General features: G+C 38.5%; 2 protein-coding genes across 2 annotated transcripts; both read left to right on the top strand.

The window, feature by feature from the left end:
• Positions 1 to 5,902: 5,902 nt before the first annotated feature.
• Positions 5,903 to 7,124, top strand: LOC110898967 (uncharacterized protein DDB_G0280315-like). The gene is made up of 2 exons (XM_022145827.1): positions 5,903 to 6,169; positions 7,014 to 7,124. Exons 1-2 carry the CDS (start codon positions 5,903 to 5,905, stop codon positions 7,122 to 7,124), a joined length of 378 nt encoding a protein of 125 aa, XP_022001519.1.
• An 8,573-nt stretch (positions 7,125 to 15,697) lies between these two features.
• Positions 15,698 to 18,935, top strand: LOC110925384 (protein SMAX1-LIKE 3). Its single transcript, XM_022169343.2, has 3 exons — positions 15,698 to 17,118; positions 17,479 to 17,677; positions 17,787 to 18,935. Exons 1-3 carry the CDS (start codon positions 15,950 to 15,952, stop codon positions 18,855 to 18,857), a joined length of 2,439 nt encoding a protein of 812 aa, XP_022025035.1. The 5' UTR covers positions 15,698 to 15,949; the 3' UTR covers positions 18,858 to 18,935.
• Positions 18,936 to 26,845: the final 7,910 nt, after the last annotated feature.

The raw sequence follows: 26,845 nt of genomic DNA, 5'->3' as shown, positions 1-26,845 counted from the left end.
TCCGATCGTAGAGGCAACCGAGATCGCAGCAATCCCGCGAATGATGTCCCGTTCTTTAACTTAGATTATTTGAGAAATGCTATCCCCGATGATGAGTGTCACACCCCCAAAATCCACATACGGAGTATCACCGCATGGAGGCGTGACATGACCAGGATCAAGCCACCAATCATATTGAACAAGCATGAAAGTAGTTTATAAAACCCAACACAATACAATTGGTGTCCAAATAAAACATAGTTTAAGTTGCAAGCGGAAGCATAAAGTATAAAACCAATTCGTAAGTTTAAATGTTTCAAGTGTTAAGCATGGCACACAGCTGTCCATGTCCCACAACGATTCTTCCCACTCCCGTGCAAGCTCCAAAGATACCTAACGACCTGCAAGACATGTAACAGAGATTCAACAACAAAGTTGAGCGAGTTCACAGTAGGTGTTCGTTTAAAGTAGTTTCTCAAGAACTATGAGTTTGTTTTCAACAGTAGGTTAAATCAACTTTCCTTATTTTCCAAACCATAAACGGTGGGGGCTACCCCATGTTGTAAACCACTGGACTAGATGTATCCATAGGTGTCCTTCCCAATCCGAGGATAGAGGTACGTATTGAATATGTAGGTTTAGCGTAGGTGTCCTTCCCAATCCGAGGACAAAGGTACGTATGAGAATACGTAGGTTTTGCGCAGGCGTCCTTCCCAATCCGAGGGCGGTGGTACGTAGTGTATACGTAGGTTTAGCGCTGGTGTCCTTCCCAATTCGAGGACAGTGGTACGTAGCGAGTACGTAAGTTTAGCGCTGGTGTCCTTCCCAATCCGAGGACAGTGGTAAGTAGTCTAGAAATGGTGTAAGTACAAGTTCTATCGTAGCTAATCAATCCCATTCTCAACCCACCGGGAATCCCATGCCTTAGGAGTGTGAACTCACCTTGGTTTGCTCGGCAGATACACGAAAAGGTTACTTGAGCTATATGTGGTCAACCACGTCCTAACATGGTTACCATATAAGTCAGATCTAGGTTCAAGTAGTGCACATAAGCTAACAGGTTACGAACACGTATTGATCATGGCAAACACGTATTTTCACGTTAACAGTAATACATATCCGAACTTGCACGATCAGGATGTATTGGGATGAGGACACAATGTAAGCCCAACAACATCTTGTGCGAGTGGGTAGTTGAAACCCAAACACTACCCGGCCCAACATGTTGTGCGTTCAGCACAACCCTGTGCGATCCAACATAAACCCGACCCAACAATTTAGAAGCCCAATAATGACAAACAGTGATCTTGTGCGGTCCAGATGGACTTGTGCAATCCAGTTGGGTTGTGAGATGGACATTGGGCTTTAGGGCCCATCAGTTCCAAACGTTCGTGTGTAGCCCAAGCCTTGTGCGATCGGCACCGTCTTGTGCGATCATGCATAACTAAACAGTACCCTGAGCATAGATGGTTGTACCTAGCTTGTGCGACTGCACTTGTGCGTCTGGCACTTGTGCGATCAGTTGCCTTGTGCGATTGAGCTCTTGTGTGATTCAAGAGCTTGTGTGATTGCACTTGTGCGACTGGTCTTGTACAATCGGTTATGTATTTCCTTAAATCATGCAATCAGTTACTCTATTATTGACAATTTCCATATTTGCAATTTATCAATCAACAGTTTCTAACCAAACCATATATCGATCAAAACAAAGTTTTTATCATAAAGTTCATATGAACCCTAAATAAACATCCAAATCATGAACACAACCTATCATAACATTCAATCGGATCTAACACTAGGATCATCACATATCATCCGAGTTCAAACACATCACAGCCGACTTACTTACATTCGGTTCTAATTATCATCTTCATGCGAGCCGATTATATGAACAACAACCATTAACAGTTTATATCACATTCAATCACAAGATATCACTAAATCATCATGTAATACATATAGATCATAACATCATCTAACATACAACCGATAATTACAAACACTAACCGATTGGGAGAAGAATAGAATAAATCCGAGCAAGAAAGCTTTGAGAGATAGGGGTGTTTGCCGTCGGCTTCGAGAGAGAAGGAAGAGAGAGTAGGGTTTGTGTGTGTTGTGTTTTGCAAGTTATGAGAAACAATCCCCAATGATGGGTGTTTGTATGCGTATAAAAGGAGTGGGCCGAACCCTTCCCTTGGGTTTCCCTTGGTTTCGAGTTCGAGCATAAATGGGCCGAACCCAAAGGTGTTGTGCGATTGTGTGATGTTGTGTGGTTCGAGTTATATATATCTCCACATAATTTCACATAACACAATATAAAACATTTCATTTAATTAATGCTTCACATAATCACATAAGTTCAAAACATGTTTCATCAAAGCACACAAAAGAGTTCTAAGGTACGAGTTGTCACATTATCCCCAAGTTGAAAGAAATTTCGTCCCGAAATTTAGCACGTACTCTCTGAGGAAGCTAGTTAAGTTGCATGGTTTTCCTGGGGCTTCACATCCTCCCCCCCGTTGGTTGGGAATTTCATCCTGAAATTCCGCGGTAGCTTCAGCGTCAGTAGTGGTTTCGTTGTTCTTGAACAATTGGGGATACTTGTGCTTCATCTGGTCTTCGCGTTCCCAGGTGAACTCTGGGCCACGACGAGAGTTCCAACGAACTCGAACAAGAGGTATTCTGGTGCGCTTGAGAATCCTAACATCTCGGTCAGTAATCTCTACTGGTTCCTCGACGAATCGCAGCTGATCGTCGATAGTGAGCTCCTTCAAAGGAACTATGAGGGTCTCATCTGACAGGCACTTCTTCAGATTCGACACGTGGAAAACGTTGTGAACTCCACTGAGTTCTGCTGGTAGGTTTAGTTTGTAGGCCACTTTGCCTATTTTCTCTATCATTTCGAAAGGTCCAACGTATCGCGGGTTAAGTTTGCCTCGTTTGCCAAAACGATACACCTTTCCAAGGTGAGACTTTTAGTAGCACTCGATCCCCAACCTGGAACTCGAGTGGTTTCCTGCGCTTATCAGCGTAGCTTTTCTGACGGTCGCGAGCTGCCACCATTCGTTGCCGTATCAAGCAATCCTTTCTGTTGTGTCTACCACAAGTTCTGGGCCAGTGATCTGGCTGTCGCCAACCTCTGCCCAACAAAGAGATGATCGGCATTTACGCCCGTACAATGCCTCAAACGGAGCGGCCTGGATGCTGGTCTGGTAGCTGTTGTTATATGAAAATTCCACTAATGGCAGATGCTTTTCCCAGCCGTTGCCAAAATCAATCACACATGCCCTAAGCATGTCTTCAAGGGTTTAGATGGTGCGTTCAGACTGCCCATCCATTTGTGGATGATAAGCTGTGCTCATATCTAAACGTGAGCCAAAGGACTTGTGCATTGCTTGCCACAGTTCGGAAGTAACACGTGCATCACGATCTTATATAATAGAGGTTGGCACTCCGTGCCTCGATACTACTTCCTTTAAGTACACGTCTGCTAATGTCGAGAACTTGTTCGTCTCTTTGATAGCCAGGAAGTGTGCAGACTTAGTCAATCGATCCACTATCACCCAAATAGTGTCATTTCCACGTTGAGATCTAGGTAGGCCAGTAATGAAATCATTGGAAATTTGCTCCCATTTCCATTGTGGTATCTCTAGTTGTTGGAGTAGGCCCGATGGTTTCTGATATTCAATCTTGACTCTCGCACAAGTCAAACATTTGCTAACGTAGGTTGCTATATGGGCTTTCATGCTAGGCCACCAATACGTAGTTCTTAAGTCGTGGTACATCTTATCCAAACCAGGATGTACTGAGTAATGAGACTTATGCGCTTCATCCATCACAAGCTCGCGTAAGTTTCCATAGAATGGGACCCAAATACACCCTGTCACGTAGTAGGCGCCGTCTTCCTTTCGTACTAATCGTTTCCTCGATCCTCGTAAGGACTCAGCCCTGACGTTCTCTGGTTTTAATGCTTCAACCTGAGCATCTCGTATCTGAGCAGGAAGACTAGATTGAATGGTAAGTTGTAACGCTCGCACGCACTTAGGTGTAGTGTCCTTTCGACTGAGGGCGTCGGCCACAACATTGGCTTTGCCCGGATGGTACTTAATCGCGCATTCGTAATCATTCAAAAGCTCAACCCATCGGCGTTGTTGCATGTTTAACTCCTTTTGCTTGAAGATATGTTCGAGACTCCTGTGATTGGTGTAAATGGTCTCCATATCTTAAGAGCAAAAACCACTGCTCCCAAATCCAAGTCATGCGTAATGTAGTTCCTTTCGTGAACTTTAAGTTAACGTGACGCATAAGGAATGACCTTGTCACGTTGCATCAACACACATCCAAGACCCTGAATGGATGCGTCGCAATAAACCACAAAATCGTCTATGCCGTCAGGCAATGAGAGGATAGGTGTGCTACAAAGTCTATCCTTTAAGTGCTGAAACACTGTTTCCTGTGCATCACCCCAACGATAGGTGACACCCTTCTGAGTTGGCGAAGTGAGAGGTTGCGCAATCTTGGAGAAATCCTTGATAAATCTTTTGTAGTAACCTGCCAAGCCCAAGAATTGGCGGATTTCTGTTGGTGTACGGGGTGCAGGCCAGTTCCTGATCGAGTCAACCTTGGATGGATCAACATGCATCCTTATTCACCACGTGGCCTAGAAAGTGGACTTCACGAAGCCAGAAGTCGCATTTCGAGAACTTTGCATACAACTGTTCTGCTCGAAGGAGTTCCAAAATAAGTCGTAGATGCTGCTCGTGTTCCTCCTGACTCTTAGAATAGATCAGGATGTCGTCGATGAAAACTATAACGAACTTATCCAGGTAAGGCTTGCACACTCTGTTCATAAGGTCCATAAAGACCGCATGTGCGTTCGTCAGCCCAAAAGGCATAACCAGGAACTTGTAATGCCCATAACGAGTCCTGAACGCTGTCTTAGAGATATCCTCGTCTCAGACTCTCAGTTGATGGTAACCTGACCTCAAGTCAATCTTCGAGTAGTAGCTCGACCCTTGCAACTGGTCGAACAAGTCGTTAATGCGTGGAAGAGGATAGCGATTCTTCACGGTCACCTTGTTGAGCTCGCGATAGTCAATATACATTCTAAAGGTACCATGTTTCTTCTTCACAAATAACACTGGAGCTCCCCAGGGCGAAGAGCTAGGACGTATAAAACCATTATCCAAGAGTTCTTGTAGTTGTGCAAATAGTTCTTCCAATTCTGATGGAGCTAAGCGATACGGTGCACGAGCTATTGGTGCTGCTCAAGGAGCTAGCTCGATCTGAAACTCGACTTGTCGGTGGGGCGGAAGTCTAGGTAATTCCTCAGGAAATACCTCTATAAAATCTCGTGCAACGGGAATGTCTTCTATTCTCTTCTCTTTCGTTGATGCATTCATCACTAAATCATCATGTAATACATATAGATCATAACATCATCTAACATACAACCGATAATTACAAACACTAACCGATTGAGAGAAGAATAGAATCAATCCGGGCAAGAAAGCTTTGAGAGACAGGGGTGTTTACCGTCGGCTTCGAGAGAGAAGGAAGAGAGAGTAGGGTTTGTGTGTGTTGTGTTTTGCAAGTTATGAGAAACAAACCCCAATGGTGGGTGTTTGTATGTGTATAAAAGGAGTGGGCCGAACCCTTCCCTTGGGTTGCCCTTGGTTTCGATTTCAAGCATAAATGGGCCGAACCCAAAGGTGTTGTGCGATTGTGTGATGTTGTGTGGTTCGAGTTATATATATCTACACATAATTTCACATAACACAATATCAAACATTTCTTTTAATCAATGCTTCACATAATCACATAAGTTCAAAACATGTTTCATCAAAGCACAAAAAAGGAGTTCTAAGGTACGAGTTGTCACAATGAGCCATTTAGTGTTCCCGGTTATCAATCGTCGGAGCACATGAGTATTCATTTGGAATACTCGGATGATAGGGGTAACTATGATGATCGGGTCGATGATGATGGTTGGGGGTATGTGAACCGGGGGAATGTCTACAACGCTATAGGGTTCGACGACGATGAATTTGGCTATCAAAATGCTAATTTTGTGGGGAACGACAATTATGGGTATGGGAATGTGAGGAACGACGGTTACGGAAACAACCGAAACCCACGAAACAACAATCAAAGGAACCAGAATGATGGGTTCTACAACAACAACAATAATGTGAACCCTAACCGGATTCCTCGTTTCGTGGGAGGAGGTAATCAAGGTGGAAACCAAAGTGGTAATAGAGGAGGTGATCGAAGGGATAATCAAAGACCGGTTGATCAAGAAGTTAACAGTCCACGTCGTAATCATTAACCTCTAAGGGGAGTCAATGACCGTTTCAGGCCGGTGGTCACCGACAATGACTCACCGATTGTGTGCGAAAGAAGAATGTTTGATTGCAAGCCCCATTACATCAACATCCTCCCCCACCACAACCGGAGGTCCAATGATGAACCGTATACTCATTTGGCGGAGTTTTCGGCCATATGTAGTACTATTGGAGGGCATGATTTCGCCTTGGAAGAGGTCAAGCTTCGATTGTTTCAATTTTCTTTGAAGGATAAGGCGAAGCAGTGGTTTCTCACACTTCCGGTGGGTAGTATTCGCATATGGGCTGAAATGTAACAAGTTTTTCTTGATGAATACTACTCAATGGCGAAGACCGACGATGTTAGAGATGAAATTTGGTCTTTTCGCCAACTTTCGAGTGAACCATTACATGAAGCATTCACTTGATTCAAGGAATTGATCCGGAAGTGCCCACATCATCAAATTGAAAAATGGGAGTTGGTCAAATGCTTCGTAAGGGGTTTGGATGATGAGACATGGAACCACCTTGAATCGACCAGCAACGGAACTCTATTGAGCAATCACGAGGATGACGATTGGGAGTTCCTAGAAAGAATGAGCAAGATCAAAGGCGAAAGAGTCGGCCGACCGAGCCAAAAAGCACCCTACCTCAAGGTCTTGGCCTGATCGTGATGCAAGTTCTAAGGATCAGATTGATAAGTTGGAACAGGAATTGGCCCGCATGAAGAAGAAAGAAGTGGGTGCGGTACAATATAGCGTTTGTGAAGAATGTGGTGACATCGGTCACCGGACGAGAATTGCCAAGCCACCGCGGATGTGAATCAAGTGTATGGAGACCGGAGGCAATACGATATGAACTCCAACACTTACCACCCCGGGTTGAGGAACCATCCTAACTTTAGGTATGGTAATGCTTCTAAACAAATGAACCCGAATTTCCAATTGGGAAATCAAGGGGGGTATTCGCACCAAACTCGCCAAGGAAGTAACCAAGGGGGTTACCAAAGGAACTACAATCAAGGCGGTAATGGGAGTGGCAATTCAAACTCTCAAATGGGCGGTGATGACTCGATAATTCTAAGTTTGACGCACTCATGAATGCTATGAATGCCCTCAATACTTCAAATCAAGAGATCAAATCCAAAATGAAGAAGGAGTTTGAGGTGCGCGATAAGTTGCACAAGGCGTTGGAAAAGCAAGTGGGTCAACTTGCGGAAGAAATGGATCAAATGCGAGGAAGTGGATGGAGACTTCCAAGGGTCACCGCGATGAACCCGAAGTATCAAAACTCAAGCACAGGCAATGTGAGGAATGTACACATTAGCGCGGTAAGTTTTCTTCCGAATGATGAAAATTGTGGTGTTCAAACATTCCACTACCACAATTCGTTGATGGTGTAGTGGAAGATGTAGGTGATGAGCCGGAAAGTGAAAATGAGCCAGAAATGATTCAACAAACTAAAACTAAAAATATAACTAAAAACTTTTTTTGTGAAATTTGTTTAAAGGAACTTAAACTGATTAATGCATCAAAAGTTGAGGAACGGTTCCCACTGAAGGACGAGAGGTGGGAAAATTTTAAGCAAGCAAAAATTAATTTACCGTTATTCGATGACATTAAAAAGGTTCCGGCTCATGTGGAATGTTTGAAGGAATTAAGCATCGAAAAACGACACAATAAATTACCTGAACCGGTTGATTTGATATCTCATGTTAGTGCCATTTTATCGAGTGCGCTCCCCCAAAAAGCTCAAGATCCGGGAGATCCTCTTATTCCAATTCAAATTGGGAGATTTAAAATCGAGAGGGCGCTCCTCGATCTTGGAGCTTGTGTGAGCATTTTACCCGGGAGTTTGTATGACCAGTACGATTTTGGTCCATTGAAAAAATTTGAGACTCCTGTGGTATTGGCCGATCAGACTCCCACGCATCCAAAGAGGATGGTGGATGATGTGATTGTTAAGGTGGATAATTGCTACTACCCAGTTGACTTTTTGGTAGTAGACTATGTTGGGTGTGTTGAGGACACCCAATCGATAGTTATCTTGGGTAGGCCGTTCCTGGCAACTGCTAATTCTATAATAAATTGTGCAACGGGAACGATACGCATGAAGTTTGGGGACCGGGAATAAATTTAAATGTTTTTCCAAATTTCACTAACCCGCTCGGTGAGGATAAATGTCATAAAAAGGATATGAATCCAAACAAAAAGGTGTGTGCTATGGTTGGTAGGTTTGGAGAAACAAAGAAGAAGACGGTCAAGAAGAAGAAAGCAAAGAAGTCACCTCTAGAAAAGAAAAAGGAAGAGGAGGTGATAAAGTTTGGACCGTTTGGCAACAAATGGTATGAATCACCAGTAGGTGATTTTGAAGAGTTCGTGGGTGGCAAACACACCATTAGACCACCATGAGGGGGTAAGTTAATTGTTGTTGTATAGTTCTTTCACAATTAGTTTTAGTTTTTCTCGGTAGTTTTGCTGTTGTTGTTGTATAATTTGTTATTTCGTTTTAGTAGTTAAATGAACGTTGTGGGTGTGTTCCCTATATAACCCTCAAGAGACCTACTCGTCCTCCCAAGCTATTGGGGGGTTTAAATGAGCTTATTGCATAAGCTAAATGCAACCGTGATTCCTACGAAAGTGAGTTAGGATTGTTGTTGTTGTAAATTATTTTTCCACATAAATCAAGGTAAATTAATGTATGTCTTGGTAATACTTTCATAAAAATGGTAGAACTAAGTAGCTAACAAATTTTAATGGTTGTGAGAAGCATGCTTCTACACAAGGGTTAAGATTTGTAGGTACATTGTGTTCGGGGGACGACCGTTTTTGTGAAGAGAAGAAGAAGACATGAGCATCTAGCGAGAAAAATCAGGTGCATGCGTTTCCTTTTTACCTTGATTCTTAGTTAATAATAAGTGGATTGTAATTGTATTTTATTTTCCGGGGTGAAATTTTTGGGAATTAGCCATGTCACACCCCTTGTGCGTTTTAAAACTCTAGTTCTTACACATTGAGGACAATGTTTACCTCAAGTGTAGGGATGGGGGAGTAGTAAAAGTTTTTCGATTTTGACCCATTCATTTAAACACTACACATTGAGGACAATGTTTACCTCAAGTGTGGGGATGTGGGAAAATTTCAATTTTTTTTTTCAAAAATATCTTGTTTCAAAAGCGATCTTAAAGCACAAGTAACTAAGTCAATATGTCAAAAATGTTTAGCGGGTGGTTATTTGGGAATAATCCGCCTAAGAAACTAATAGCATGACGGATATTTAGCGGGTGGTTATTTGGGAATAATCCGCCTAAGAAACTAGCACATTCTGTAGTCACATACCATACCCTTTATATACGTGAGGTTTTGAGCCACTTTTACATCGTAGGATTATATATTCATTTTCTTTGTTTGAGTGGACCATTAGTCATGTATTGTAGAACTTGCGACTTTTGATACGTTTGAGACCATAGACCGAATACAAGCACGGGAATGATTAAGGCATTAGGTAAACCTTTTTCTTTCACACCATTTGCTTGCCTTTACCCAAATAAATCCCCTAGTCGCCCACTTTGAGCCTAATCCTTTCGTTTGACAACCCATTTCGCCCATAACCTTAAGCCCTTTTTTTTCTTTCTAAACCCGTGTGATGAAATTCGATTATATGATTGTATAGTTGTGTTTGCAAAAAAAAAAAAAAGCAAAAATTCAGAAAATGTTGCGAAAAAGAATAGAAAATCATTGAGAAAAGAACAAAAATATGCGTTTCTAGTTTGTGGAATAAAAGGCGAAAATTGTTGCCTTCTAGTTTGATGTTGGTAGTTACTCGTGTTTAGAATAGTTGTTTTGCAATAAAAATCGAAATTTCATCACCTTTGCCACTTAAAAACATCCTATTCCATACCCTTAACCTAGCCCTGTTGCAACCCTTCAAAGCCCTTTTGACTTGTGCTTAGTATTCGTGTTCGATGGTGGAGAATGATTGAGTTGCAAGCCTATGCGGGTACGTGTTCTAATCGGTTTGAGTGATTATCTCAAAAGCGCTAATGCATCAACTATTAGCCAATTCTAAAACCGAGTGGAGAGAACATTGTGAGGGATGTGCATGATCTATTAGTTTCAAGGGCGGGTTAATCTTGGATAACTACTTTTTATATAATTAATCAATTATTGCTAAATATGTTGAAAAGTGTAAAAAGTTTGAACTTGGGCATGACAATTAACCTTAACCTTCGTCTCGGGAATGGGAGTGTATTCTTTGTTCGACCCACGTGAAAGTATAAGACAGATTTGCTTGAGGGCAAGTAAAAGACAAGTGTGGGGATGTGATACGTGGTCGAATAACGGTCTTCGCTTGTCTTTAAGTTTGGGTTTTTACTTGACTTTTAATCTCGAATGGCCTACTTTTAATTAAATATGTGTTTTGCAGGTTTGACAAAGTTTCAGGAGCTTTTCGGGAGCCTTACGGGTCACCGGAGCGAAAAACGGACCACCGGGAAGCGTTACGGGTCACACGGGAACTCAAGGAGCGAAAAACAGAAAATGGAAGTTGGGGAGGTCATCGACGACGCCCCTAGGCCCATCAGCGACGCCCTTTAGAAAAGCCCGTCGGCCAAAGATGTGTGTGTCCAGGAAAACAAGGCGTCGGAGAAAAACAACATCAGGAGAGGCAGTCGCCGACGGGCCTTAGTTTTCTCAAACGCGAAAATTATGGATTTGGTTGTTGGGAACGACTTAAAATACCTTGAGGCCATTCAATTTGGGAGTTATACTTTGTTTTGAGTTTGAAACTTGATCTGGGAGCCATAGTTCATCATCTTCTTGACTCTCAATCCATCCATAACACACACTGTCATCCGAATCAATCGAACAATCATCGATTTCATCATCATCTCCATCTTTCAAACCCTAACCATTCCACCATCCATTCAATTCCACCATTACCAAATCCTAATCATCATTCCATCATTCTCCAAGCTTCAAGATGATCAAGATCAAGCTTTCAACATCCGGTGATCAAGTCTTTTCGATCATGCACGGCTAATTTCTTGGAGGTTTCACCCCGGTGCAGACTTTTGTAAGATTTAGGGTTTATTATGTTTTGATGTTTGATTTGTGACAACTTGAATTACATTTGAATCTTTAGACAATTGTCCTACGTTTATATTGAATTTACGAATTGTCAAGTGAGTGATTAAATTTGACTTTGTAAAACGAATACACGTATTTATGCCTTGTCTTTTGGTAGGATTTGTTTGTCCAAAGTAACGAAGTGCATCAAAGTAACGAAGTGCATCATGGTCCGTTGTCTATGACGTTGATAGCGATTGGAAACTAAGCTTTGTGGTTGTTGACCCGTTAATGAATTACTTCAAGTAAATCAAGTTAAAATACATAGTAACCCTAAGTCTTGCATTTGTTGAAACCGGGTGTGAACCTTGTTATTCCATATTGTTTTATTAATCAAGTTTTCTTACAATCGTTAATTTCTATTAGTTAATTAATTCAATCAATTCCGTTAGTTTAATTCATATCTTTTCAACCAAACGAAATCACAAAGATATTCTAGCAAGTTTCAAAAGTTGTGACATTTGTTTAAATTCATTCAAGTCCATTCGCAAACCACATACTCTTCGTGGTTTGACCCCTTGCTACCACTAGCTATCGTTAAGGGTAATTAGGGCTTATAAATATTATCTTTGACTGGAGCGCGACACTCCGATCAATCTTCAAACATGTCTATTCCCTTAGACCTATGTCCAAACATCTTGTGTCGCTTGATGTGACGACTTCATTTCCTTGAAATTGCAATTTTTCCAAACTCAAAACATTATGTTTCATGCTTGGAACCTAACTAACATAAGGAATCGTTTTAGTCTTGCTGTCACCGGTATTCTAACTACTCTAATGTCGCGAATAAACGAAAATTCTTTCCTTTTCTCATTGGTAAGCACACCAAAGTGACGTTTAAAACTTTAAATAAATTCCTATTTCCCGTCATGTGCGTTTTAAACGTCGGATCTACAACCCACATTGCATCCCAATTTCCCCCACAAGTGTTTTCAACAATGTAGTCGCTTTCCTCGGGTAAGGGGCTTATGCTTACGTACTTACTAGGGAAAATTGAAGCAATATGACCATATTGTTTACAACTAAAACATCTTACCTTGGGTTAGCGTGGTCTTCCTACCGCCATGGTGTTCTTAAGACTCAAGTTTTTTCAAAAACTTCTTCGGGATCATCTTCTTGGGAAATTTGTTGATAGGCGACTTCCATGAACGAGAGGATTATGTCCCCTGCGTAACTTTCTTTCCTTTGTGGTTGCCCGGGCCACTCTTTCCTCTATCCAAACCCGCGCCTTTGTGATCGGCACTACCCGATAATTTCCTGCCTTCCCTCAGATAATTTGACCGAACTTTATAACCCTCGTCTTTAATTTTAATCGTGTCAGAACCTTTGGCTATGATACCAATGTTGGTATCAAAACAACAATCAACCCAGGACCATGACTTAGACGAAGACGAAACGTGTAGACAAGAGTCTTGATACTTTTCGCACATAATTCACCAATACATCTTCGAAACTTAAACGGATGAACAATGAACAATGATACTAACCGAAACAACTGATTTAGAACTTGCAAACTTCGATTATCGTATGAAACAATAGTGTGCGCATGATACAAGTTTCTGAATGACAAACCCTATTTAACCAATGTGAAGCAACGCGTCTTGGAGACGTGATCTTTCAGTCATGCCGTTCGACTTTCTACATGTTCGACCCAATACTAACAAGTGGCCTACGACCCGACCCGAACCGAAAATAAAACAAGGGTTTAAACATTCGACCTTGGCCATTAACATAAAACTTAAATAAACTTTAAAATAAAAGCCCAAGACCGTTGAGGTTAATTCTTTCAGGATTCCCTCTAGTTATGGTTAGTAGGGCTGTAAACGAACCGAACGAACACGAACAAGGCCTTGTTCGTGTTCGTTCATTAAGGAAATAAATGTGTTCACGAACGGTTCATGAACACTTACCGAACGAGATTTTATGTTCGTGTTCGTTTATTAAGGAAAGGAGCATGTTCGCGAACGGTTCACGAACACAAATAAAGTTGGCGAACACGACAAAGGATAAAGATAGATGGCCCAAAGAGTAGCACTCGAACTTGAATCCCTTATTGTGGAACGGAGGTCGATCGTGTTCGTCTATGTAAATAATTAGAATGAAAGGGAAATGATGCATAAACAATATAAAATTGGGTTTCCTAGTTTAATTGTTAGAGTAATAAAATAAATAAAAGTTTAATAATATAAAAAGTACAAATAAAATATAAGAAAGTACAAAGATCTTCAATTAAATCACAAATATACGAACATAAACGAACGCAAATCAACAAATGTTCACGAACACCTTACCGAACGTTCACGAACACTATCGAACGAACGAGACCTCTGTTCATGTTCGTTCATTTAACATATCGAACGGACTTTCTTGTTCATGTTCGTTTTATTAAACGAACGAACATAAACGAACTTCCCGCCGAACGGTTCACGAACTGTTCGCTGAATGTTCGGTTCGTTTACGTCCCTAATGGTTAGTTTTTCTATTTTTCTGTCATTGAAAGCCTGCATCTAGTGGTAGTGAACTAAATAATCACATTTTGAGAATCTTCCTACTCAGGGCCGGCTTTGGGCCTGTGCGGGAGGTGCCACCGCACAAGGCCCAAAATATCTAGGGGTCCAAAATTGTTTAAAAAATATATAGTTCATATTTATAATTATTAGGTTAGAAAAGTACACACAAATTCACCCTTTGGTTCCATGGATGCGGCACTCCCTGATGAACTGGACATGTCAGGTTCGAATCTCATGCTGATCTTTTTCTTTTCTTATTTTCTTATTTTCTTTATGTAGTGTTTTGTTTGTCTTTGGGCTTTCAAAGAGCTGATTATAAAAAGGCCCTTATAGTCACTATTGCAGTTGTAGCATTGCTTGTTTTTTAGTTTTAATTTTAATTTTCACATTTAAATTTGGGACTCAATAAATTTATAAGTTCTTTCAATTTTTTCCTCATTTAACCATTTACATAATAAATTTTATATGTTTTTTTTTAAATTTGTAGGTTTTCTATTTCTCATTTAACCATCTACAATCTAAACTTAGAAGAACTCAATATCTAGTTCGGTTTATTTTATTTGTATGAAAAGGTTGGTTTTGCCAAATTAGTTTGGATATGTTTGAACATATTATAGTTCTTCTCCTCAAAGGATTCAAGTGTTAGTTATTTTTGTTTGTCTAGCGGGTGTTGAAACTAATGTTAGGTGTATTAATTTATTTGTAATATAAAACTAGGATTTATTATTTTAATCGATGCTAGCATTCACTCTATGAACATGGATAATTATGATACATTGAAATATAGAGAAGAATCGGCATGGTTTATAAATACTTGATCAGGAACTTTACATTCAAAAATGCTAAAAAGCCTCATAATTCGCTTAAGTAATGTTTCAACATAAATTTGTTCATTTTGCTACACTACTTTTGTTTTGTTTATTTTTACAACAATTATCGTCGTATTATGATTTATTATATATGATTGATGAGTTTATATTATAGGAAGGGGCCTAATTTTTTACCTCGCACGAGGCCCAAAAGGCTTTTACCATTTTCGAACTCGGCCCTGTTCATACTAATACGTCCATATACACCTAAAATAATTAACGTGTTATATATCTATAGATTTATGTAAATTAACTTCTTATTTGCTAATTTACATTAAAGTATAAACAAGTAGATATGGAACCATAAAGTATAAATAAATATAGCGAAGGTTTTGTTTATTCATTAATCATCAATTCACAAAAGAAATATTCTGATTTATTTTTGAACGGCGAGGTGAATATATATAAATAAACCCCTGATAGCTACCCACTATCAATAATCAAAATTAATCGGATATGATTATGAAGCAAAAAGAAATATTCTGATATGATTATGAAGCATTTAACTATGTTATTATAATCAACATATATTACTAACTAATATATGTCTTATTTCACAACGACAACAAATTATTAAATATTAAAAGGAACCAACATAAAAAACCATAGTTTGAAATATGACTTACCTTTTTTTCTCGAACTTACCCAACTCGTTTTTTACTTGTTACACTAATTTGTATTCAACTTAATATTAATAAATATTCTGCCTTACTAAAGTAGAAAAAAAACATTTGATTTGATCTTTTCAAGTAAGGGATACGATGAATAAGTTTATTCATATCCAAACATATATTCTTGGATAAATGTTGTGTCCTTCATTTTGATAGAGTAGATTATAAAGACATAAAAGAGTACCCAACTGCAAGAAAATCGTACAAATATAGTTCCTGATTCCTTTCAAAGCTGAGTTGCCTTTGGGACTGGTGAATTCTTCCTGCTTGTCAGCACATGCATTCCACTTTCCACTACAAAATCCACTTTGGCCCTCTAAATCTTACCTCACCCCCAAGCAAAGCACACCCCATTCTCATCTTTATCTCTCTTCTTCACCATTTCAGTATTCAAACATCAAGATTTTTCATCTCAAACTCAAGTCCTCTTTATGTTATAGCTACCCATCAACAATCAAGAAATAACTAAACATGAGAGCTGGTGGTTTCACTATCCAACAAGCTTTAAGTGCAGATGCAGCAACCATCATAAGACAAGCGGTCACACTCGCACGCCGCCGTGGTCATGCTCAAGTCACCCCTCTTCATGTTGCTAACAGCATGCTTTCATCCACCACTGGCCTCCTTAGGGCTGCATGTCTTCAATCTCAATCCCACTCACACCCTCTTCAGTGTAAAGCACTTGAACTTTGTTTTAATGTTGCCCTAAATCGTCTACCAACATCCTCTTCTAGCCCTATGTTAAACCCTAATCACTCTTCACAACATCCTTCCCTCTCAAACGCCCTAATCGCGGCGTTTAAGCGTGCACAAGCTCATCAGCGGCGTGGATCGATTGAAAATCAGCAACAACCATTGCTTGCTGTGAAGATTGAGCTTGAACAGCTTATAATATCGATTCTAGATGATCCTAGTGTTAGTAGAGTGATGAGAGAAGCCGGTTTTTCAAGTACGCAAGTGAAAACTAATGTGGAACAAGTTGTTTCTTTGGAGTTATCCTCTCACACACCTCCTCCTATTGCTTCCAAAGACTGTAGTAAACTTAATAGTACCGATAACCAACATCATAGTCAGGTTTTGGTGAGGAATGAGGATGTGATGTGCGTAATCGAAAATCTTGTTGATAAGAAGCGATCACAAAGTTTTGTGGTTGTCGGTGAGTGTGTTGCTACCATTGAAGGTGTTGTAGGAAAAGTGATGGAAAAGGTTGACAAAGGTGAAGTTCCTGAAGCTATAAGAGATGTTAAGTTTATTAGATTTCCTCTACTCTCTTTTGGACAGCTCTCTAGAGGAGATGTAGAGCAAAAACTTGCAGAATTAAGGAGTCTAGTAAAAGGGTATGTGCAAAGAGGGGTTGTGCTTTATGTAGGAGATCTTAAGTGGATTTCTGAGTATAGGATTAGTTCCTTGGGTCATGGAAGGGGATACTATTGCCCGATTGAACACTTGATTATTGAGTTGGGACGATTAGTTTCGAGTATAAATGATGAGATTAGCTCAAAGCTTTGGGTAATGGCTATATCATCTTTTCAAACGTACATGAAGTGCAGAAATGATATCCCTTCACTAGACATCATTTGGAAGCTTCATCCTCTTACTATACCAGCTGGGAGCTTAAGCTTGAGTCTTGTTCCACAAAGGTATAATCCATTTACATATATGATGTGTTATGGTATAAGATCATCTAATGATCACAAATTCGTAGTTAAAGAAAGTTGATGTATATATGAAAATACCTTTAAATCCATCCTCATGAGTCTTTTTTTGTCCTCAGATTTGAATTACTTAAGTATTCCTAGGAAGTTCATTTTACTATGAAACTTTATTTTCATCTTCCTACTTTTCTTTTTTGATCATAGCATTTATAAAGTAACATTGATCATGATACATACTTTTTTCTATAAAAAATAAAAACAATATTTTTATCACTAAAGAAATAAGTTAATGGAATTCATATCTAATGATTTAATCTTCTCATATGATAATATATACAATTATAGTGATAACGAAGATGAGTGTGGAAGCAAGAATGGTGACAATAGGGATATTCGAATGATGCTCGAAAGCGGAGACGAGAAGCAACTTACATGTTGCTTCGATTGCTCCATGAATTTCAAAATTGAAGCGAAAAGCTCAAGATCCTCAAGCCTCCCCTCATGGTTGGCTGATGAGAAAATACAAGTCAATAATCAAGATCAGGCAAGTATAATATATATTTAACATAGAGTTATACATTCTTTAACTTGGATAATAATATTAATAATGGAGTAATATAGATTCTAATGTTATTCTCATTTACTAAATTCAGGAATGTGTTTCAGTAAAAGAGTTGTGCAAGAAATGGAACTCAATCTGCACTTCAGTTCATAGAACCAAACCCTTGTTTCAAAGAAGCTTAAGCTTCTCTTCTGTTTCACCTCCTTCACCAGCTTCTTGCTTTTCCTACAATCAAGAAAACCCTAATTCCAATAGACCCTCAAAACTTTTGGACTTTACTGCCTTGGATAAAAACTTTGAACCATATAATATTCAAGATGAGGGAGAGCCCAGACAAAGGTTTCCATCAAACCCTAATTCCACTCCAAATTCAGCTTCTTCAAGCGATCTAATGGAGGTGGAATATGTGCAAAAGTTCAGGGAGTTCAATGGAGAGAACTTGAAAATTTTATGCAATGCGTTGGATGAGAAGATTCCATGGCAGAAGGATATTGTTCCAGATATCGCGGGCACGATATTAAAATGCAGATCCGGAATGTTCAGAAGAAAAGACCAGCAAAACAACGATGAACCGAAAGAAGAAACTTGGTTTTTCTTTCAAGGAATTGATTCACAATTAAAAGAGAAGATTGCTAAGGAATTAGCTAAGATTGTTTTCGGGTCGTGTTCGAATTACATTACAATTGCTCTAAGCAACTTCTCAACGTCCCCAAGAGTTGATTCGACCGATGAACCAAGAAACAAGAGGTCTAGAGATGAACAAAGTTGTAGTTATCTTGAAAGATTTGCTGAAGCAGTGTCTGTGAATCCTCATAGGGTTTTCTTGGTTGAGGATGTAGAGCAAGCAGATTATTGCTCTCGAATAGGTATCAAACGAGCCATCGAAAGAGGGAAACTAACAAACTCCAATGGTGAAGAAATTGGTTTTCGCGATGCAATTATCGTGTTGAGTTGCGAAAGCTTTAGCTCAAGATCAAGAACATGTTCTCCACCAGTGAAGCAGAAAGTGCAAGAAGAAGGAAGCCCTTGTGCCTCTTTGGATTTGAATATCTCATTTGATGAATATCATGATGAGGAGCAGTCCATGTGCATGGATGATATAGGGTTACTTGAATCCGTAGACAAATGTATCAATTTCAATACTCAAGATTTGTCACTGTAAATCTTGAATCTTGAACTTAATATCCTATTCAGTTGTCTCTAAATTTAAACGCAAAAACTTTTTCTGACTTCAAATCCACATATATCTCATTTCAATTAATATGTGTTTTAGTCCATGATTCATTCGTGTAAATTTAGGAGTAGGCTTAGACTGTGTATGAGGTATTAATTATAAAAAACCGTTAATATGACATTCGGCAAGTTCTTGAACAGATTTACAAAAAACCTTTTTTTCTATAAAGAAATCAAGAAACCATATCTAAGAAATTGAGATTTTTAGTCTTTCAGTCGTTGATGAACTTGTTAAAGTGTGATTTGGAACTATTGATCGTATGCATGGATCTTAACCTCACTCAAATACTAATATCTTGACTGAGTATAGTTTCAAAGGTACAAGTATTTGTCGCTAAATTACGCGTGACACTCGAAATTATATAATGGGATGGCTAAACGTATCCCTGAATTTCTATCACGCGTACTTGTGATAGACTATTCGATTACACCGAATCATGAAACTTCTATTTTCGTTATTTTTCCTGCTTTTTTTTTTTTTTTACTTCTGTTTCAACGTGTTCCATCCTAACGTAATAGATTATGTATCATCTGCTTTTCAAATACGAAATCCGAACTCTTAATTAATCTTTGGGTTTGTGCATATATAAATATGGTGGACACATGTATATAACTCAGGTAGGAGACTGATACCCTAGTATTCTTTTTGATTTAAACATGATAATGATCCTTAATGGAATTCATATTTAGATGAACAATTTGCATTTTCGAAAAAGACTTTAAACTTTAATGAAACTTGTGCACAAAGAGGAACAATTGGCAATCAATATGTGCATAGAAGACCAAGTCGGTGGGGCTCCATACAAATTATTTGCTTATAATTTCCCACAAGGAGTTTTAAAGTATCACTTTAAAAAGTAATTAAAAGTAAAAAAAAAATATTAATAATGAGGCATGCACAAATGATGTCTTTAATTTAACCATAATAACGTTTACGATCCTTCAAAATTTTCTTTCTTGATCTTTGCATAATTTACTACTTAATTCTATCGTTTATTAGACATGCAACATGAGACCAATTTTTTATGAAATAAAAAACTATTTTTATGAAATAGAAATTATGTTAGCATTCTAGCAAGCGGGTAGGAGCAAGAACGTAATTTACATGAGATGGGTATAGATGAACTTCGATTACAATCCCAATTTGTCCAATTATATAAATAATTTTTTCACCTACTATAAATCTAAATAAAAATAACCTATTGTATCACTTTTCATTAATTTTATTTGAAGTAAACCAGCTTCAATATCTTCATACAATCGAAATACCTGAAATCTCGTCAGTGTTCTAGAAAATAATAACATGGAGTAATTCCTCTTGCGTAGAGATTGACTTCTATAAATCGATAGCAACTTGCAATCTAAAGAACAAATGATGTTGAACAATGAGAATGATAGAAAGAAATCAATTTGCTATTTACATAGAATCAAGCAACCGTTGAGTCACGTTCAATATCATGTTATAACCAAATGGTTCTTAAAAGTGGTTTAGATTAAATCATTCTAATTACAACAACAAAGATGCCATACATACATGCATTAGATTTTAAAACCTAGGTTTTACTATATGAGACTGAAATTCCTAATAAAATGTTATATTGTGTTTTAATATAATTCATAGACCCCGGTTTTTATTATAAATCAGGTTTCATTATTTGTTTGTTTGGTGTTAAATTAGATATTAAAAATTATAATCTGTATGAAATATGAATCTGAATACCACTAACTTATCTTTTCTTATCTTGGTTATGATTAAAGGTGTATTGTATAAGGTTAGTGCAAGAAGAAATACGATTTCTTTTTACCAGTTCACAAATAAAAAGCAAAATCTTCTCAGAGAAATATCAACAGAAAGAAAGAGCACAACTTTTTATGGTGTGTGATGTGTTTCCCAAAAAGAATAACTTTCGACCTCTGGTTTTAGTAAGACCCAACATTCCAGTATTAAGAAAAAGCATTAAAAGGTGGGATTTAATTTAATATAAATACACGATTTATACAGATTAAATAAGAAAAAGAAAGAGAAACTACAACCTAAAAAAGCAAAAGCAAGAAATTAGTATTATGAAATTCAAAGATAAGCATCTCTTCTTTAAACCTTAAAAGATATCTACTTTAGAATCGACAAAAAAAGATTATTATCTTCTTTGCTTTAAACTTTTTATAACCCATTACCATAAGGATGGAATTTGTCTTTTAATCTTTATCCTGATCGGTACCTAACAAGGGTTTCTTCACCCCACTTAAGTTGCATCCGATCTTATATATCTTATAGTAGCATGAATCATATTTTTCATTTGTTAAAGAACCAATAAAATCATATTTGATTACGCTAGCATGTTTGGCCATACCCAAAAGTGAGACCAACATTCATAATCTCTAAGCCTAATTATAAGCAAATTAAGAGTTTTTACATTATTAGTTAGATAGTGTTATTCGAATATCATATACATATACATTAATCCGCAAAAGAAATTGGTATCATGTGACATGCCGATGTTGATTTAGAACGCGGTGTCTTGAACTAACCTTCGTCGTTCATTTCTTATCTGATCCAATGACTAGGATTATTTGTGCAATAGCGACGACCAAAATTGAGCAATAGTGGTGACATATGTCTCCGCTAAAACCCTAAAACAGACACAACAACATACAACAGGATTTCTTCTACCTGTTCCATATTTTCCCCCAAATCTCTATACCTCTTTCATGAAAAAACCCTCAAATTGGCTTCATCTCTTCAGGATCAGTTAGGTGCTGTTTGTTTTTTCAGAGGTAAAACGTCTGCAGTCTGCGGACCACATCTGCAAACATCTGTAGCTGAAGAGGTGTACCAAACTTCTGCAGTCTCCAAGAAGAAGACTGTTTGTTTTTTAACTTCTGCAAGCTCCGAAAATAACATTTGACTTTTCACCAAAAAATAGTCAAATCATTCTCCACAGTCCGATCAACATCTCATTTCATTGACTCCACTTTCCCATTTACACCTTTATACAAATATTTTCTTCATCATCAACGACAATTGATTGCGTAGGAGTACAACCAGTAGATCATCTAAACCACATGTTTCACCTATCATCATCTCATGACTTCAACGTCTCAACATCTTACAACAAAACAATATCTACGTTAAAGCCTACCGGTCACGCACGGTTCCGCCGGGCACCGTCTACAAAACCGGATTCTAACGAACCTTCAATTTCTTCACAATCGGAAAAGAAACAAGTAGATTCAAATATATATGTTACCGAAAGACGTCGTCGTCTTCACGTTCAATGAGTTCTTCTTCCTATAAGACGTCATCTGGATTAGAGATAACTGTTTCGAACGAAAAACATGTTTCTTCCTTAGGAATTGTAGCTCCGGCGCTGGTGTTTTCATTAAATATTAATCGAATTTCACTTTTTTTTAATATTAGTTGTATTTATTTAAAATTTAAATACATATTATAGTAATAATTATATATGAATTAAAAGAACCATGATTAAACAATTATTGGTAAAGCCTCCTCTTACAACACCAATTGGTAATGTGAATGGTGAAAAAAATGCTCTTATGTGACAACATTTTCTTTTTTAATAAAGCTCCAGCGAAACCCCTGCATAACTACGTAGTCTAATAGAGCTAGTTTTTTTTTTGAAAGGTAAACTTCATTAAACGAAAAAACGACACCCTCAAATCGAGGGGCCCAAACACTACATCGAAACCTACATAATTACAAATTTACACCAATCAACCCACTCAATGTTTTTAAATTTACTTCTATATTTGAACAATAAAAATGTAGGACCGTGTTTCGGGACCGAAATCGTGATTAGTGTGAGATTAGATAAAGACGGGAGAGATTAGAGATGGATAAACAAAACTTCTTTGTATTAATCGGTAGTATAGCATTACAAATCGGCCCGATTACAAGATAACCGAACTAATACCAAAGGAGTATACATCCGGGGAGAGACCAAGTGGTGATCTCTCCCCCAAACCATAAAGCTCACAGGGAACTCACACAATGAGCTCACCCTCACTCTAACTCTCTATAGTTTGCAAGTGAACAAGGGGTTAGTATTTATACCCACACCCACTTGTCTAGCAAACACACACGGTCAAACACATAACCCTCTCGTTTGACCACTTCAAACGAGCGGGTCAATACACATTCGTTTGACCGATTCACTAACTATTACATATTCAACATAAAATAAATCTAATCTATTCGCCAAGCATCGGACACAAAATCTGCATTAACAAATTCCCCCTTGTCTGTTGCTGTCGAATGCTGAAAATGCAACTGCAATCGATCTTCAGTCAAGTATTTATCTTTTCTGCGTTAACAAATTCCCCCTTGACCGATGATCCAGGTAAGTAGTATCTTGACGCTCCTTGTATAATAGTTCCCCCTCAAAGTACGCATATTCGTGTTGGGTGTTGTGCAATTTCCTCAAAAGGCTCAATTGACCGATCTTCCGCTGATCTTCCAATACTCCAACCGGCATTTGATAAGGGTTCCATTCTTTAAAAACTGCATCAAGTCTTGATCTGTCATAAGACAAACTCTACCACCTGTGCTTGCGTTTAGAAATTTACCGAAGAAATTCAACATAAGAAATTTTTTATTCCCCTATTTCTTTGGTAAGATCTCTAAACGTTAACAGATTCCCTCCATTTCAAAGAAACTGTCGTCAATTTTACAGAACAAATTCTCTCCATTGAGTAGAATTTATCTTCAAATGTTCATCAATTCCCTCCACTGAGCGGAACTGTCGTCAATCTCCACTGAATGTTCTCGGTTGTTCGAAAAATCATGAAAATGACTTTCTTCTTTGCATATTCTAGTTGAATAAGAACGTCCTCTAGTACCCCGTAGGATCCGACTTGTATCCCTCCAAAGACTTTGTGAACTCGTTAGGACCGGTATTGACGTTCCAGGTTCATTCATTCGTTACCAAATGCGAGAATATGACAATAAACAAAAAGATTTCTTCTTTGCTTATTCTAGTTGATAAAGAAATTTCACCTAGTACCCCGTAGGATCCGACTTGTATCCTCCAAAGACTTTGTGAACTCGTTAGGACTGGTATTGACATTACAGGTTCATACGTTCGTTTTCAAATGCGAGAATATGACAATAAACAAAGTGCTTTCGAACATTTGCAACTAACCGATAACAATCATAAACATTGACGTGCGGAAGTGAACATACCATTTTGGTTTTTGGCCCATCGTAGTCAAGTCACCAAAATTTGACGTTTGCATCGGTAACCGTGACTACCCCACATTTTTCAAAAATCAACATCTGTTTTCATCATGCCTCATCACCTCGCGCGCTTTCGAACCCGTATGAATCTGACGTTTGAAGTTTAATTCAAATAAGCTTCACTAACACCCGACCCACTTAAAGAGCAATTGTAGTGCCACGAAGACTGTTGGTCCCACTGTTAGTCTTTGTTTAATTTTCAATTGAACAAAAAGTTAGTGGATCTTCAAGTTGGGCTTGAGTGTTCGTCCAGTAACTCTCTTCGTTGACTAATGAGCCCACCTAGCATCCCACCAACTTGATCACATGCATGAGGCCACAGGAGCAAGTCTGTGAACAGGACAGTACTAACGTACAACAAAGAGACGAATTTGACTCCCGGATAAATGTGATATATTATCACTTATTTTGTTTGGACATGTGATTGTTGATCACTTGTTTAGGTCGTATGCAATATGTACACGTATGTATGGTATCATGAAAGATCTAGACTTCATCTCTGTTATATTCGGTAAAAGAAACAACCATGATACCCAGATGATAAACAACATAAAGACCATGTATCTCAGAACCTCGGCAATTTATCAAACGAAATTTCGGTACTAAGACCATATGCCAATGAGCGGTTCCCACCTGGTCTTCAGTTGATTTAAGTTTATATCATCCTGCACACTTTAAAATGATTGTGAGCCTACCGATACATCTTATATAGAGCTGCTTATCGTTTTTCATTTAAGGTTTAAAGAGGTTTGGAAAGACCACTGATGTACTATCATTTTCTCTTTTGCTCGCCAGGAAACTCATTTTTGTTTTTCTATTGTTTTTGTGTTTTTGAAATTTTTCGATGTTTTTGGATTTTTAAAATTTATCAATGTTTTTGTATTTTTTGTTTTTCGTTTTTACTCCCCCTAAAATGCAAAAAAGTAAGAGAAATTAAGAAAACACAAACAAATATTTACAAAAATGATTTTCCGATGTTGGTTTTACTCTAGCTTGACCTTAACGCCGTTTACCAATAATAAAAAGTCAAATAGTGATTTGTCAAATGCTTTGGTAAAAAGGTCGGCACGTTGGTCATTGGTGTGGACCTTAAGAACATCGATTAGCCTTTTGTCAAAGCAATCACGTATGAAGTGATATTTAATTTCGATGTGTTTGGTCTTTGAGTGCTGCACAGGATTTCTAGTGATCTGTAAGGCAGCATAATTATTAACGAAAATAGGAGTAGTTAGGAATTCAGAACCGTAGTCGTACATTTGTTTTTGGATCCACAATACTTGGGAGCAAGAACTTGAGGCAGCAATGTATTCAACTTCGCATGTTGATGTAGCGACACAAGTCTGCTTCTTGCACTGCCATGTGACTAGGTGATTTCCTAAAAACTGACATCCAGCCGTTGTGGATTTGCCGTCGATTTTGCATCCGCCAAAATCAGAATCATTGAAAGCGATCAAGTCAAAGCTATCATCCCTAAGGTACCATGACCGGTGTCTGGCCATTCCTTCAAATAGCGAAAAATCCTTTTCACAGCTGCAAGATGTGAGGCCTTCGGGTTGACTTGATATCTGGCAAGCAGGCACGTTGGATACAATATATCTGGTCTTGTTGCTGTGAGGTACAGAAGAGATCCGATCATAGCGCGGTAGTATGAGGGGCTAACAACTTCACCCTTCAAGTCCGGATTAATTCCATGATTTTGCTGCAGTGGGGTACCAATGGGCGTTGCATCAGACATCTGGAACCGGCTCAAGATGTCATTGACATACTTAGTCTGATGGATATCCCAGAATTCATTTGTTGCACTTGTAAGCCCAAAAAGAAATTCATTTCCCCCATTGCGCTCATCTCGAATTTATCCTGCATAATGCGATCAAAATTCCCACACAAAACATCGTTAATAGAACCAAATATAATATCATGAACGTATACCTGTACCAATAGAAGATCTCCATCCTGTTCTTTTATGAAAAGAGTGCAATCGATAAGACCTTTTCGAAATCCATTCTCCAGCAGATAATTAGATAAGGTTGCTACCAAGCTCGCGGTGCTTGATGGAGACCATAGAGAGCTTTGTTCAGCAACCAAACCCGATCAGGGTGAATAGGATCTTCAAAACCTGGAGATTGTTCGATGTACACCTCTTCTTCAACCACACCATGTAAGAATGCACTTTTCACGTCCATCTGGTAGACCTTGAATCCCTTGAAGGAAGCATAAGCCAAAAAGATCCGAATTGCTTCCAGACGTGCAACTGGTGCATACACTTCATTGTAGTCCATCCCTTCAATCTGACGAAAACCTTGAACGACTAATCTTGCTTTGTTTCGTATGACTACACCACGGTCATCTTTCTTGCACTTATACACCCAACGGGTACCAATCTTCTTGTAATCATCCGGTTTATCAACGAGTTTCCATACACCTAGCTCTGGAATTGCTACAGTTCTTCCTGCATAGCTTCCACCCAAGCATTATCTTTCAAAGCTTCTTTCCAAGATTTTGGTTCTTCTTGTGAAACATAACACGCGAAGGACCAATCGTTTTGTTGACCAGATTCCCGAATAGCCACATACAAGCCTGCATTGTTGTTGTTTCGCAACATGTTTCTCGTTTGTACGCCACTTTGTACATTACCAATGATGTTTTGTTGAGGATGGATATTG

The sequence above is a fragment of the Helianthus annuus genome, chromosome 2, assembly GCF_002127325.2.
Source record: "Helianthus annuus cultivar XRQ/B chromosome 2, HanXRQr2.0-SUNRISE, whole genome shotgun sequence".
Classification (NCBI taxonomy): domain Eukaryota; kingdom Viridiplantae; phylum Streptophyta; class Magnoliopsida; order Asterales; family Asteraceae; genus Helianthus; species Helianthus annuus.
Note: the sequence above shows the minus strand (reverse complement) of the source record. Positions and strands in the feature narration are given on the sequence as shown.

What these genes read in the sequence shown, in the direction of transcription:
- LOC110925384 (XM_022169343.2), top strand. Translation starts at nt 15,950, where the DNA reads ATGAGAGCTGGTGGTTTCACTATCCAACAAGCTTTAAGTGCAGATGCA. An exon ending in TTGAGTCTTGTTCCACAAAG is followed by an intron (nt 17,119 to 17,478) that starts GTATAATCCATT and finishes ATACAATTATAG; the next exon opens with TGATAACGAAGATGAGTGTG. An exon ending in AAGTCAATAATCAAGATCAG is followed by an intron (nt 17,678 to 17,786) that starts GCAAGTATAATA and finishes TACTAAATTCAG; the next exon opens with GAATGTGTTTCAGTAAAAGA.
- LOC110898967 (XM_022145827.1), top strand. Translation starts at nt 5,903, where the DNA reads ATGAGTATTCATTTGGAATACTCGGATGATAGGGGTAACTATGATGAT. An exon ending in TCTACAACAACAACAATAAT is followed by an intron (nt 6,170 to 7,013) that starts GTGAACCCTAAC and finishes AAGTTGGAACAG; the next exon opens with GAATTGGCCCGCATGAAGAA.